The sequence below is a fragment of the Rhincodon typus genome, chromosome 22 (genome assembly GCF_021869965.1).
Source record: "Rhincodon typus isolate 14 chromosome 22, sRhiTyp1.1, whole genome shotgun sequence".
NCBI classification, from domain to species: Eukaryota; Metazoa; Chordata; class Chondrichthyes; order Orectolobiformes; family Rhincodontidae; genus Rhincodon; species Rhincodon typus.
Window position 1 is genome coordinate 553,828 of NC_063353.1, and position 13,082 is coordinate 566,909.

Here is a 13,082-nt window from a genome sequence, read left to right on the forward strand (position 1 = left end):
TTCTGTGATTCATGCACAAGGACACCCAGGTCCCTCTGCATAGCAGCATGCTGCAACTTTTTACCATTCAAGTAATAATCCTTTTTACTATTACTCCTACCAAAATGTTCGCTTTGTAAATATGGATACACATCATTGCTTTATTTTTCACTTTAGGTTGATGGAGTTTATGTTAATGGTCTTTACATGGAGGGTGCGAAATGGGATCGGAAGAAACACAAGATTGGAGAATCACTTTCCAAAGTTCTCTATGACAATCTACCAATTGTATCCTGACCTTTGATTGTTTTAAGCATGTTTGTAAATGTTTCACAGAGTTCAGTTAAGACAAGGCTTTCAATGTACCAACTTTCATCTTCATTCATCAGTATGGCTGACAAAACCAGTCATTATCACCTTTCCCCAATTATTCAGTCTGAAAATTTAAGCCAGTGAAAGGAGTGCAAGACAAGCAGCAGCTCTGTCCTGGATTGTAGATTTCAAGCCTGTTGAGTGCTGTTAGACAGTATTCCAACACAATAAAAGGTGAGATAACAAGGTGTAAAGCTGGATGAACACAGCAGGCCAAGCAGCATCGGAGGAGCAGGAAAAGTGACGTTTCGGGCCTAAAACAATGGTTAGGCCACAGCTTGAATATTGTGCACAGTCCTGGAAACCACATTATAGGAAGGATGTGATAGCACTGGAGAGAGTGCAGAGGAGATTTACAAGGATATTGCCTAAACTGGAGAGTTTTAGTTATAAAGAGAGATTGGACAGCCTGGAGTTTTTTCTTAGAGCAGTGGAGACTGAGAGGGACATAATTAAGATTTGTAAAATTATGAGAGGCATAGACAGAGTAGATGGGAAGAAACTTTTCTTCTTGGTGGAGAGGTCAATGACCAGGGGACATAGATTTAAGGTAACGGGCAGAAGGTTTAGAGGAAATGTGAGGAAAGACATTTTCACTCAAAGGTTGGTGGGAAGCTGGAGCCCACTGCCTGCAAGGGTGGGAGAGTGGCAGAAAACTCTTCTTCTGTAGAAAGCGACAGTGTAAAACTATAACTTGTTCCCTCTTTTCTAGACATGTAACCCTAGTCCATAATATCCACCTACTTCCACTGGTCACATGGTTCAGATTCCATTAGAGGATAATCATACCTGGCAATTTACACTTGCTTTCTGGCATTTTCCATGAGGCCACTAGGATTGTGGTTTACTGTCTAAGAATGTTTAGTTTATTTACAATCATTACATTTAGGCAGTCATCCTTTACTACCATGTTATAAATCTAGAAACCGAAAGAAATGTGGATGCTGTATAAATCATAAGCAAAAACAGGAATTGCTGGAAAAGCTCAGCTGGTCTGGCTGCAGCTGTGAATTGTTCTGAGGAAGGATCACTGGACCCAAAGCATTAACTCTGATTCCTCTTCACAGATGTTGCCAGACCTGCTGAACATTTCCAGCAATTCCTGTTTTTGTTTATAAACCTAGAAAGCCTGATGTGGTGAAGAATAGAACCGGTATTAATCTGTATCTACTATAAACATCTATTTACAAAGGTACACACGACAGGCATGCACCTTCTAACCCAACAACCACACAATACCAGGCCTCCACACTGCTCTTGTATTTGTGTGCCTGGTCCAATAGAGTTTCTGGTTATTGGTAACCCCCCAGGATGTTGATGGTAGATGGTAATTCCACTGAATGTCAAGGGAAAATGAATAGATTCTCTGTTGGTGGAGGTGTCCACCATTGCCTGGCACTCTGATAAACCCTGCCTTGATGTCAAAGCCTGCACAGCCATGGCACTTATGGATATCGAGATCTTATGAAGTAAATGGTCAGATTGTTCCATGAGCAATGGATTTGAAGATGCTCAGCTAAAGTTACGCAAGTCACTTATATGTGTAAACAATACTAGAGAAACTTCAGGTTCCACAGAAATAGTTTAAGCCACTGCTGCCCTGGGACCAAACTATGCACTTTGGCAATCCCTGCCCCAAATACAGCCCAATCCTCATGGCAGAATTTGGGAAGTTGTGCTTGGAAAATCTGTTTGGCTTCGTACAACTCACCAGCCAAATGCAAATACCGCTGCAAGAGGAATAGTCAGGTCAGCCCCACAATGGGCAAAGTCGGAACGCTGTATTAATTGGTCACTGAAAGTCAAAATAGTTCCCACTTCCTGTCAGAGAATGACGAGACTTTGTCAAGTGAAATTCACCGGGTCGATTTTGTACATTTCATCGCAGTTGCTGTGGGATTGACCTGAATATACTAGGCAGCATAAGTGAGGGGTGGGTCAAAGATGGCCATTAGAAGAGTAAGTATTGAGTCTAACATTGGAATTGCACAATGTGACTGACTCTGGATTGTTAGCGCCTCTTGAATATGATAATTCCTTTGCTGTCTTAACTAGTTCAATCAGATATGGCTCAAGCCAGGTGAAAAATTATCATTTAAAGAAGAATCTGTTTATGGATGTCCAGGTAAAAAGATGCATTTTTGCTTTTAATCCAATCCTCTGTCTCAAAGATTGTGCCAAAATAGCAACCCATTTATAGACAACAACATCCTTTTATAGTTAAGACCCATTGTTCACATCTTCACTAAATGTGACCATATTACCCATCGCAGTGTCAATGTTCACCTATTTTAGGAAATATAAACATCATGTCACAAAAGAATGAAAACCCACTGAAGAAAAGCTTAGAGGTGGATGTTGTTGTTCTCAAGTGGTTCTGTATTTCTGAGATTGGGATATGCCTGTGTTCATTGTCTAGTTCGTGGTGTCATGGGACTTTTTATAAACCTCTTTAAGAATTCATCAGCAAAACTTAGATTTTCAGTTCACTTCTGTTCATGTGACCTGGCTCCCTAGTTTGTTTTCATAATGGCAGTGAATTCACTTCTTACACGCAGTCATTCGGGATATGCTGAGAACACACTCTTTCAGCTTAAATGTTGGCTTGACTTAGCAGAGTGATTTAGTGTTTGTACAGAAACAGAAAGCAATGGAACAATGAGCAAGATCAAAATAAGCCGCTCTGACCCAGAGAACATGGGGTTAATTTTTGTTTCTCGTTTTTTAGTTTATTGCACTACTTCTCCAGTGACGTATCTACATTTAATTCTTAAAAGATGTGTCTAGTGAATCTTATCTTGTACTGAGGGCTGTGGATATTAACATTTTGGAGAGTGGGAACCTATCTAGTGTTTCCTGTTTGTGTAATTTCACTGTTTGCGAGGTTTTCCACAAACAGTGGGACTTCACCTCTTAAATAAATGTTCTAATGGAGAAAAATGGTCAAATATTGAAAGCAGTGCAACTTAATAAAAACATGGGCTGAGCCGAAGGAGGAGGTTATAGGCAGGTGACCAAAGGCCTGGTCAAAGGACCAGGGTGGCTTCTAAAGATGGTCATTAGAGCTGTGAGGGACAGGCAGGGGATTATAGAGTTCAAAGCATGGGGCTTAAATGGCTGGAGGCATGGCTGACAATTCTGGGTAGGAGTGTAAGATGTAGTTGAGTTTAGGAGATATGAAGCCATTGTTTCCTTATGGGGTATGGCCATCACTGGCAAGGACAGCACTTGTTGCTCATCACAGATTGCCCTTGAACTGAGTGACTTGCCAGGTCATTTCAGGAAGCAGGTAAGAATCACCACATTGCTGTGGGTCTGGAGTCACATATAGGCCAGACCAGGTGGCGACTTCCTTTCCTGAAGGACATTAGTGAGCCAGATGTGTTCTTACCAACAATCAATAATGGTTTCACATCACCATTACTGAGACTAGCTTTCAGTTACAAATTGCAGGTTCACATTAATATTATTAATCTAGGTTTTTGAATTACCAAATACATTACCACTATACCATTATCTTCCCTTAAAACATATAGAATACTTCAAATTTGTGTGTAATTCAGGATTAATCATAAGAAAATCAATGTTAAATTTGAGGCATTAATGAACTGTAGACCAGAGAACCCATAGGACTGACAGGTGAATGCAGTTGACATCAGGACAACTGACAGCAGAGTTCTGAATGAGCTTACAGTTATGAAAGGTTGAAGAGGGGGAATGTATGTGGTAACAAAGTCACAGGTGAAGATGAACAGGGAAATCTGAGCGATGGAAAAAATGTGAAATTAGAGGTTCGTGGGCAAATAGGACACTGAGCTTGCAAACAGTCAAGTGACATGATACAAAATTTGGGAACAGGGTGCAAATAATTACTTCAGATAATTGAAGGAGAGAGAGCAAGGCTGTATTTGTTTGAGATTGTATGATACCTGTACAATGTTAACAGAGAAATATCAAGACTTTATAACTCAGGATGATGGAGAGTCTACCAAATATATCTACACTGCCTCTGTACTAGGCAGTTCAGTATGAATTCCATTCCCTCCCAGTCTATCCCCATACCCCTGTATCAGTGCCAAACTAATCCCACTGCCCCACTTTCTCCCTTTGGCTCTGTATCAGCCCAAAACTAATCCTACTGTCTCACTCTCTCCTCATAGCCCCATATTAATCCCAACCTAATCCCAGTGCCGCAGTTTTTTCCCATAGCCCTGTATCAATCCCAACCTTATCCGACTATTGCATTCTTTCTCTCTGATACTGTATTAATCCCACTGTCCTATTCTTTCCACAATAAAATTTGAAGCAATTATTTAATTTTCCCTAAAATATGCAAGTTATATTGATGACACCCCATCACTAATTATACAAAGAGAGAATATTGTCTTTTCATATTCAATTGAGGAAAACCCAATTGTTTGTAGAACTATGACATAAATAGTCACAAAGACTGTTTCTCCAAGCTCAGATGGTGTTAGAATCCATATGATGCTTTAAAGAGATTCTACAAGTATAATAAGACCAAAAGAGCAACTAGGGAGAGAATAGGGCTCATCAAAAGATCAACAAGATCGTCTACGTGTGAAACCACAGCAAATGAGAGAGATACTGAATGAATATTTCACGTCAGTTTTTACTGTTGAGAAAGAAATGGAGGCTAGGGAACTTGGGGAAATAAATATTGATGTCTTGAAAACAGTCCACATTACAGAAGAGAAAGAGGTTTTAAAAAATATAAAGGTAGATAACTCTCCAGGACCTCATCAAGTATATCCCGGGACATTGTGGGAAGTTAGGGAAGAAATTACAGGGCTACTAGCAGAGATATTTGTATCATCTACAGCCACAGGTGAGGTGCTGGAGGACTGGAGTGTGGCTAATGTTGTGCCTTTATTTAAGAAAGGCTGTAAGGAGAAGTCCAGGAACTACAGATCTGTGAGTCTGACATCGGTGGTGGGAAGGATGTTGGAGAAGATTCTGAGAGATACAATTTACACGTGTTTGGAGAGGCAAGGACTGATTAAGGATAGTCAGCATGACTTTGTGTGTGGGAAATTGTTGTCTACATGGACTTTAGTGAAGGCCTTTGACAAGATTCCACATGGTAGACTAATTAGTGAAGTTAAATCACATGGGATTCAGGAAGAGCTTGCCAATTGGATACAAAATTGGTTTGACGGTAGGAGACAGAGGGTGTTGGTAGAGAGTTGTTTTTCAGACTGGAGGCCTGTGACCAACGGTGTTCTGCAGGGATCTGTGATGGGTCCACTTTTGTTAGTCACGTATATGAACGATTTGGATGAAAATTTAGGAGGCATGGTTAATAGGTTTGTAGATGACACCAAAATTGTTGCTATAGTTGACAATGAAGAAGGGTATCTAAGATTATAAAGAGATCTTGATCAATTAGACCAGTGGGCTAAGGAGTGGCAGATGGAGTTTAATTTGGATAAATGCAAGGTAAAACAAACAAGGGTAGGACTTAGGTAAACAAACAGGAGACTGGAAGAACACAGCAAGCCAGGCAGCATCTGGAGGAAAAGAGAAGTCAATGTTTTGTGTATCACCCTTCTTCAGGACTGGTAGGACTTATTCAGTTAAAGGCAGGGCCTTGGGTAGTGTTGTTGAACAGATAGACCTAGGGGTTCAGGTACATAGTTCTTTAAAAGCTGCATCACAGGTAGACAGAGTGGTTATGAAGGCATTTAGCATGCTTGCCTTCATTGCTCAGACCACTGAGTATAGGAGTTGGGATGTCATGTTGATGTTATACAGGACATTGGTGAGGCCTCTTCTGCAATATTGTGTACAATGCTGGTCACCCTGCTATGGGAAGGATATTATTAAATTGGAGAGCATTCAGAAAAGATTTACATGGATGTTGCTGGGACTGGAGGTTTTGAGTTGTAAGGATAGGCTGGATACAGTCTGTTTCCGTGCTGCATGACTCTATGTATCTATAAGCAACCTGACTGATTTTGTTTCTGTTCCACAGTTTACAAGACAAGTGTTCGAAGAGGGATTCTCTCCACCACCGGTCATTCCACCAACTATGTCCTGACAATTGAGTTCCCATCAGAACAGCCTCAAAATCACTGGGTCATCAGAGGAGTGGCCTGCCTGTGTCAGCTCGATTACTGATGACTCTGTACATCCCTGAAGAAAGAGCACTCAGGCATTTATGCTGCAGCATGCAGTTAATGAACAGCTCCTACCTGCTGTGGGATCAGGACTGTGTGTACATTAATCCTTAATTGCTGTGTTTAGAATATTTGTATAGAACGGTTTAACTTTTTAATTGCGTGGTTGTACATTTCCAAATGTATAATACTCACTACTATCCCAGTGTGAAAGAAATGATTGAAATCTCCATAATTTTGATTGTACTATTTCACCACTGTTTCTATGCTGGAGTCTGATGCTTCGTACATTCACCTCCTGTCTCACTACATTCTTTAGTTAAATATGCCTGTCCAAGAGACATCACTGATGACGATGGACTGTATTCATCCTGCTGGGCACGATAGTATTCTGCCCATTCTCATTAATGGAGAAACACGACTGAATAGAATCTTTGTAACCTGTTTATGTTTCATTCAGCAATGGGCAAGATAACCAATGATAACCAGTGAAACATTTTGCAGTTACAATGTGTCAGTAAAGTGCAATTATTGTACAAATGTCTGGGCCTATCTTTATTCTGTTTTTACATATTGGGTGGAACACGAAAGAATGTCAGATTGGGAGAAGCTCATCCCACTCTGCATAACCTTTCTGTCATTCTACAAGCTTACAGGTGATCTGAATGCTAACTCCATGTACCTGACTCGGCTCCATAACTATTAATACCCCCAACAATATAGACCTCAAGTTTAAAACTGTGAGGAAGTGTGATATTTGGGTACAGTTCTTAATTAAATTTTACATTTCTCTCTCAAGATAGAGGAACAATGCAGACATTGTAGTTAAGGAGAATTGTGAAACAGTAAGTGGGATAAATGTAGGGAAGGGAGAATGTTAAGGTCTTTAGCATCCATGAAAGTACATAAATTATCAGGCCCAAGTGAAATCTATTCCAGGACAAAAGAAGCGAAGGAGGGAAAAAAACAACCGTAATTTTCCAATTCTCTCAGCTTTGGTTCAGTGCTGGAGGATTGCTGACCATGTTTAAAAAGTGAGGGAGGGATAAAGTGAGTAATTCCACCCCAATCAGTCTAACTCCCAGCAGTGGGTGAATTATTGGAAAAAAGGTTATTTAGAAAGACCCAGATAAGGGACTATCGCCGTGGGCTTGTTTGGAAAGTTTGTATCTGACTAAATTGAATCAATTTTTTGAAGATGTAACAAGGCGAGTTGATCTGGGTAGCTCATTTGATTCTGAATGGACTTGAGCAAAACTTTTAGCCCAACCCCACAAAAGCAGACATCAGGGAGAATAAGGCATATCGGGAAACTGTGTTTCAAGAAGCAGTCTCACTCCTTAGATTAATGACATCAAATTTGGGCTGTGGTCAAGACAACAGAGTGTGACTGTGAGTGAGATAAGTACAAGGGATCCAAAATTTGTCTTTGAAGAAACCTCAGCCGGTACTCTTGACTAATTGGTATGAGGTTCTTGCTCCTGGTGTGGACAAGGACATGGACTTAAGGGGGAATGGGTGAACTGACCACAGTACCATGATCCAGAACATCTTTCTAGTTGGGGGAAAGGGAAATGTAGCAATAATAGGGGATAGCATTGTTACAGGAATTCTATTCTCTAGAACAAAGACAGAGAGTCCAGAAAGTTGTGTTGCCTACTTGGTACCAAGGTTCAGGACATTTCTCCTGGGCTGGACAGAACCTCAGAGTGAAAGGGAAAGTATCCAACTGTCTTGGTCCACCTAGGTATCAACAACATAGGTAGAACTAGGAAAGAGATTATATTAAGGGATTATGAGCAGCTTGGGCCAAATTGGAAAGCAGAACCACCAAGGCAATAATTTCTGATTACTACCTGAGCCACATGCAAATTGGTGTAAGGTAAATAAGATTAGAGACATAAATACAAGGCTCAAAGATTGGTGTGGGAGAAATCTGTTCTGATTCATGAGGCATTGGGGAAAAGGAGAGCTGTTCTACTGGGTGGGTGGAGATGGGTGGATGTGGAAGGAAAGTTTAAAAAATCTGAAAGAAATGAGAGACAGAGGTGCAGGGTATGAAGAGGCATATATTATGTGCAAATAGAAATAAATGAATATCACTTAATAGCTATAACAGAGACATGGTTAAAGGGTGACCAGGACTGGGAACTCGATATTCAACATTCCAGAAATAGGCATAAAGTAAAAGGAGGTGGGGTAGTTTTGTTAACAAAGAATAGTACATATCTGTGCAGTGATAAGTAATGATATAGGTGCAATAGATCATGATGTGGAAACAGTTTGGGTGGAAATAAAGAATAGTAAAGGAAAGAAGTCATGGGTGGGAATCATTTATAGGATGTTGAACATGTTCCTCACTGTAGGACAAAGTATAAATTGGGAAATAACGGAGGTGTGCAAGAAAGGCACTAAATTGTCCTTGGTGATTTTAACCTGCATACTGACCGGTCAAATCAAATTGGCATGTGTAACATGGAAGACAAATTTCTAAAGTGGAAAAGATCTTGTAACACTTTCTACCACAATTTGCCAGGACCTGATGGCCTGATTCCAGGGGTTTTAAAGGAAGTGACTGCAGAGATAGTGGAAGGATTGATCCAAATATTCCAGAATTCACCGATACTAGAAGGGATCTAGTGGATTGGAAAACCACTAATGTAACAGCCCTTTTCCTAGAACCTGACATCTGCCATTGGGAAATGCCAGAATCCATTAGGAAGAAACAGCAGACCATCTAGAGAGGCTTAATACAATCAAACAGAGTCAATATGGTTTTAAACAAGAGAAATCATGCTTAATACATTTGGGTTCTTTGAGGATATGACAAACAGAGTTGATAAAGGGGTGGGGGCACAGTAGAAGTAATACGTTTGGATTTCTAGAAGACATTGAATAAGGTGCCACATAAAAGGTTATCACACAAGATAGGAGCTCACAGTATTGGGGGGGTAATGTTTTGGCAATGGATTAAACATTAATTAATACATAGAAGACACAGATTAACAGGTCTGTTTCAGGTTGGAAAGAAATAACCACGAGATTGCCACAAGGATTAGTCCTAGAGTCTCAATTATTTGTTATTGTCAGGGCTGTGCTTTTTGTGATTTTAAAAAACTGTGGTCTGAAATGAGAAAATGTTATTTTAAAAATCAGTGTTTGAAAAGGTGGATATATATCTTGAAAGCAAGTTACGTAACACCCATTACAGGCATTGTGTAATCAACTGCTTGAAGAAGCATTAATTAAATATTGAGTTACAGACAATTCAGAGCCAAGAGGGTGTACAGATACAGCAATAAGAAGTTGACTACACTATGGACTAGTGATCAATGACAGGGACCTTACTGCCTGGCAACAACTGCGTCATTGGTTCTCAGGTAACTGAGCAGCTTTTGAGTTGGGAACAAGTTACAGAGAAAGAAAAGTGTTCAGTTCTTCCCCAGCTCAGGATTGGTGTCTCTGCTCTCTGTAGTCAAAATTCACTGTAACCCCAAAGCCTCCACCACTTCCTCTGGCAGCTCATTCCATATACGCACTACATTCCATGTGAAAATGTTGCTTCTCAGGTCCCTTTTAAATCTTTCCCCTCTCACTTTAAGCCTATGCCCTCTAGTTTTGGACTCACCTAACCTTGGAAAAAAAAGTTTGCTATTCACCATATTCATGTCTCTCTTGGTTTTACAAACCTTTGTAAGGTCACCCCTCAGCCTTTGACAATCCAGGGAAAACAGCCCCAGCCTATTCAGCCTCTCCCTTTTGCTCAAAGCCTCCAACCCTGGCAATATCCTTGTAAATCTTTTCCAAACCCTTTCAAGTTTCGCAACATCCTTCCTATAGCAGGGAGACCAGAATTGCACGCAATTTTCCAATAGTGGCCTGTATAGCCGCAATATGACATCCCAACTCCTACACTGACCAATAAAAGCAAGCATGCCAAATGCCTCCTTCACCACCCCGTCCACCTGTGATTCCACTTTCAATGAACTATGAAACTGCACCTTAAATGTTATGAGGGTTACTGCCTCTTACAGGCAGTGTGTTCCAGATTCTGACCACCCTCATCTCCTCAAAGTCTTTTGACCCTTAACATAAATCTGTGCCCTGGGTCATTGATCGCTCCACCAAGGGGAGATGTTTATTCCCATCCACCCTGTCTATGCCCCTCATAATTTTATACATCTCAATCATCTCCCTTCTCAATTTCCTCTGTTTCAAGGTAAACAACCACAGTCTGTCCAATCTCTCTTCATAACTGAAACTTTCTAGTCCAGGCAACTTCCTGGTAAATCCCCTCTGCACCCTCTCCAGATGCTATCATATCTCTCATTGGCGTCTTCAGAGACAGAGCTTGCCTCCTGAGTGATCAGTCTCCCGCCATCCACTACATGGAGGTGAGAAGTGGGACCAAAATCACAAATCCTCTCAGGATGAGAATAACTGAAGAATTGTGCCAAAACTCAGGATAGTATTCACTTGACCTGCAAGTTAAAAGGATGAGAGCAGCTCTATCATGGGGAGCCAATAATCGCCATTCCACAGAGGCCGCTATCCCGTCACCAAGTCACCCTTTATTTGCACGTGGAGAAATCTTTACACTGATCCAGCTTTCTCAGAGCCAGCTTGCAAAACAAAATTTTACCTGTACCTACCTAGGTACGTGACAATAATAAATCAAATCAAAAAAAGCTCCACCTGGCTGAATTCGTTACAATCGCTACAGATGCAGCAGCTAAAGGAGACTGTTCAATTAGTGACAGGCAACAAATATCAGCATTCTCGATGAAGCTTTATAACAAAGCGGAGGTAATGAGAAGTTTCGATATCAGGAGCAGGACGAGGTGTAACAGCTGAAGGGACACCTAACCTTCCCCAACCCTCTGGTGGCAGTAGACGGTATTGGCTGCCATTCCCACTCCCGCCCAGAAGGTGGTGCTGCAGTTTCACAAGGGCCCCCTCACCCCGGGTGTGGGGGATGGGTCCCGAGTGGGCGCACGCTCTGGGTGGGGGCGACCCCGGGAAGCAGGTATCTCGGGCTAGGGCCTGGGCCACCGTCAGTCCCAGGACCAAACAGGTTCGAAGCAGAATTAGCAGCAGAAAGTGCACTGCAAACTGCAGCTTTATGAAGATTTCCCAAAGCTGGTTCTTCAGACCTCGTGGCGCAACGGTAGCGCGTCTGACTCCAGATCAGAAGGCTGCGTGTTCGAATCACGTCGGGGTCATCGTTTTATATAAACTACAACATCTTTATACAGAATGATATGTTTAAATACTTAAGTGCTGCATGCATTCTATACAATCTCTAATTTGTTCATTGAATAGGTATTTGCCTGTTTTATATTGCTCTGATTTGTTTTATTCAATTAGCTGTAGTCTCATGTTCGCCTCCTGCAGGAATTTCTCCCTCATGATAAGAACTGCAACCTCAGGACTTGGGTAACTGAAACCGGACTGAAAACTGGATCAAAGATAGTAGGAACTGCAGATGCTGGAGAATCCGAGACAACAAGGTGCAGGGCTGGATGAACACAGCAGGCCAAGCAGCATCATAGGAGCAGAGAGGCTGACGTTTGGGGCCTAGACCCTTCATCAGAAAAGGGGGAGGGGAAGGGGGTTTTGAAATAAATAGGGAGAGAGTGGGAGGCGGATAGAAGAGGGATAGAGGAGAGGATAGGTGGAGAAGAAACAAACAGGTCGAAGAGGCGGGGATGGGGCCAGGAAAGGTGAGTGTAGGTAGGGAGTTAGGAAGGGGATAGGTCAGTCCAGGGAGGACGGACAGGTCAAGGGGGCGGGATGAGGTTGGTCGGTAGGAGATGGAGGTGCGGCTTGAGGTGGGAGGAGGGGATAGGTGGGAGGAAGAACAGGTTAGGGAGGCAGGGACGAGCTGGACTGGTTTTGGGATGCGGTGGGGGGAGGGGAGATTTTGAAACTTGTGAAATCCACATTGATACCATTGGGCTGCAGGGTTCCCAAGCGGAATACGAGTTGCTGTTCCTGCAACCTTCGGGTGGCATCGTTGTGGCACTGCAGGAGGCCCAGGATGGACATGTCGTCTGAGGAATGGGAGGGGGAGTTGAAATGGTTCGCGACTGGGAGGTGCAGTTGTTTGTTGCGAACCGAGCGTAAGTGTTCTGCAAAGCGGTCCCCGAGTCTCCGCTTGGTTTCCCCGATGTAGAGGAAGCCACACCGGGTACAGCGGATGCAGTATACCACATTGGCAGATGTGCAGGTGAACATCTGCTTGATGTGGAAAGTCTTCTTGGGGCCTGGGATGGGGGTGAGGGAGGAGGTATGGGGGCAGGTGTAGCACTTCCTGCGGTTGCAGGGAAAAGTGCCGGGTGTGGTGGAGCTGGAGGGGAGTGTGGAGCGGACAAGGGAGTCACGGAGAGAGTTGTCCCTCCGGAAAGCAGATAAAGGTGGGGAGGGAAAGATGTCTTTGGTGGTGGGGTCGGATTGCAGATGGCGGAAGTGTCGGAGGATGATGCGTTGGATCCGGAGGTTGGTGGGGTGGTACGTGAGGACGAGGGGGATTCTTTTTTGGTTTTTATTGCGTGGACGGGGTGTGAGGGATGAGGTGCGGGAGATGTGGGA

The 13,082-nt window shown here is 42.6% G+C and overlaps 1 protein-coding gene and 1 non-coding gene across 2 annotated transcripts in view; both read left to right on the forward strand.

Annotated features, from left to right (window-relative positions):
- Positions 1 to 7,012, forward strand: part of LOC109933446 (dynein axonemal heavy chain 3-like) — a 10,354-nt gene extending 3,342 nt beyond the window's left edge. The window contains exons 3-5 of the mRNA XM_020532435.2: positions 157 to 267; positions 2,416 to 2,476; positions 6,347 to 7,012. Coding sequence (XP_020388024.2) covers positions 157 to 267; positions 2,416 to 2,476; positions 6,347 to 6,492 — 318 coding nt within the window. The 3' untranslated portion in view covers positions 6,493 to 7,012. The remainder of the gene's footprint in view (positions 1 to 156; positions 268 to 2,415; positions 2,477 to 6,346) is intronic.
- Positions 7,013 to 11,641: 4,629 nt separating this feature from the next.
- trnaw-cca lies at positions 11,642 to 11,713 on the forward strand. Its single transcript has one exon. It is a non-coding gene; the product is annotated as a tRNA-Trp (tRNA).
- Positions 11,714 to 13,082: the final 1,369 nt, after the last annotated feature.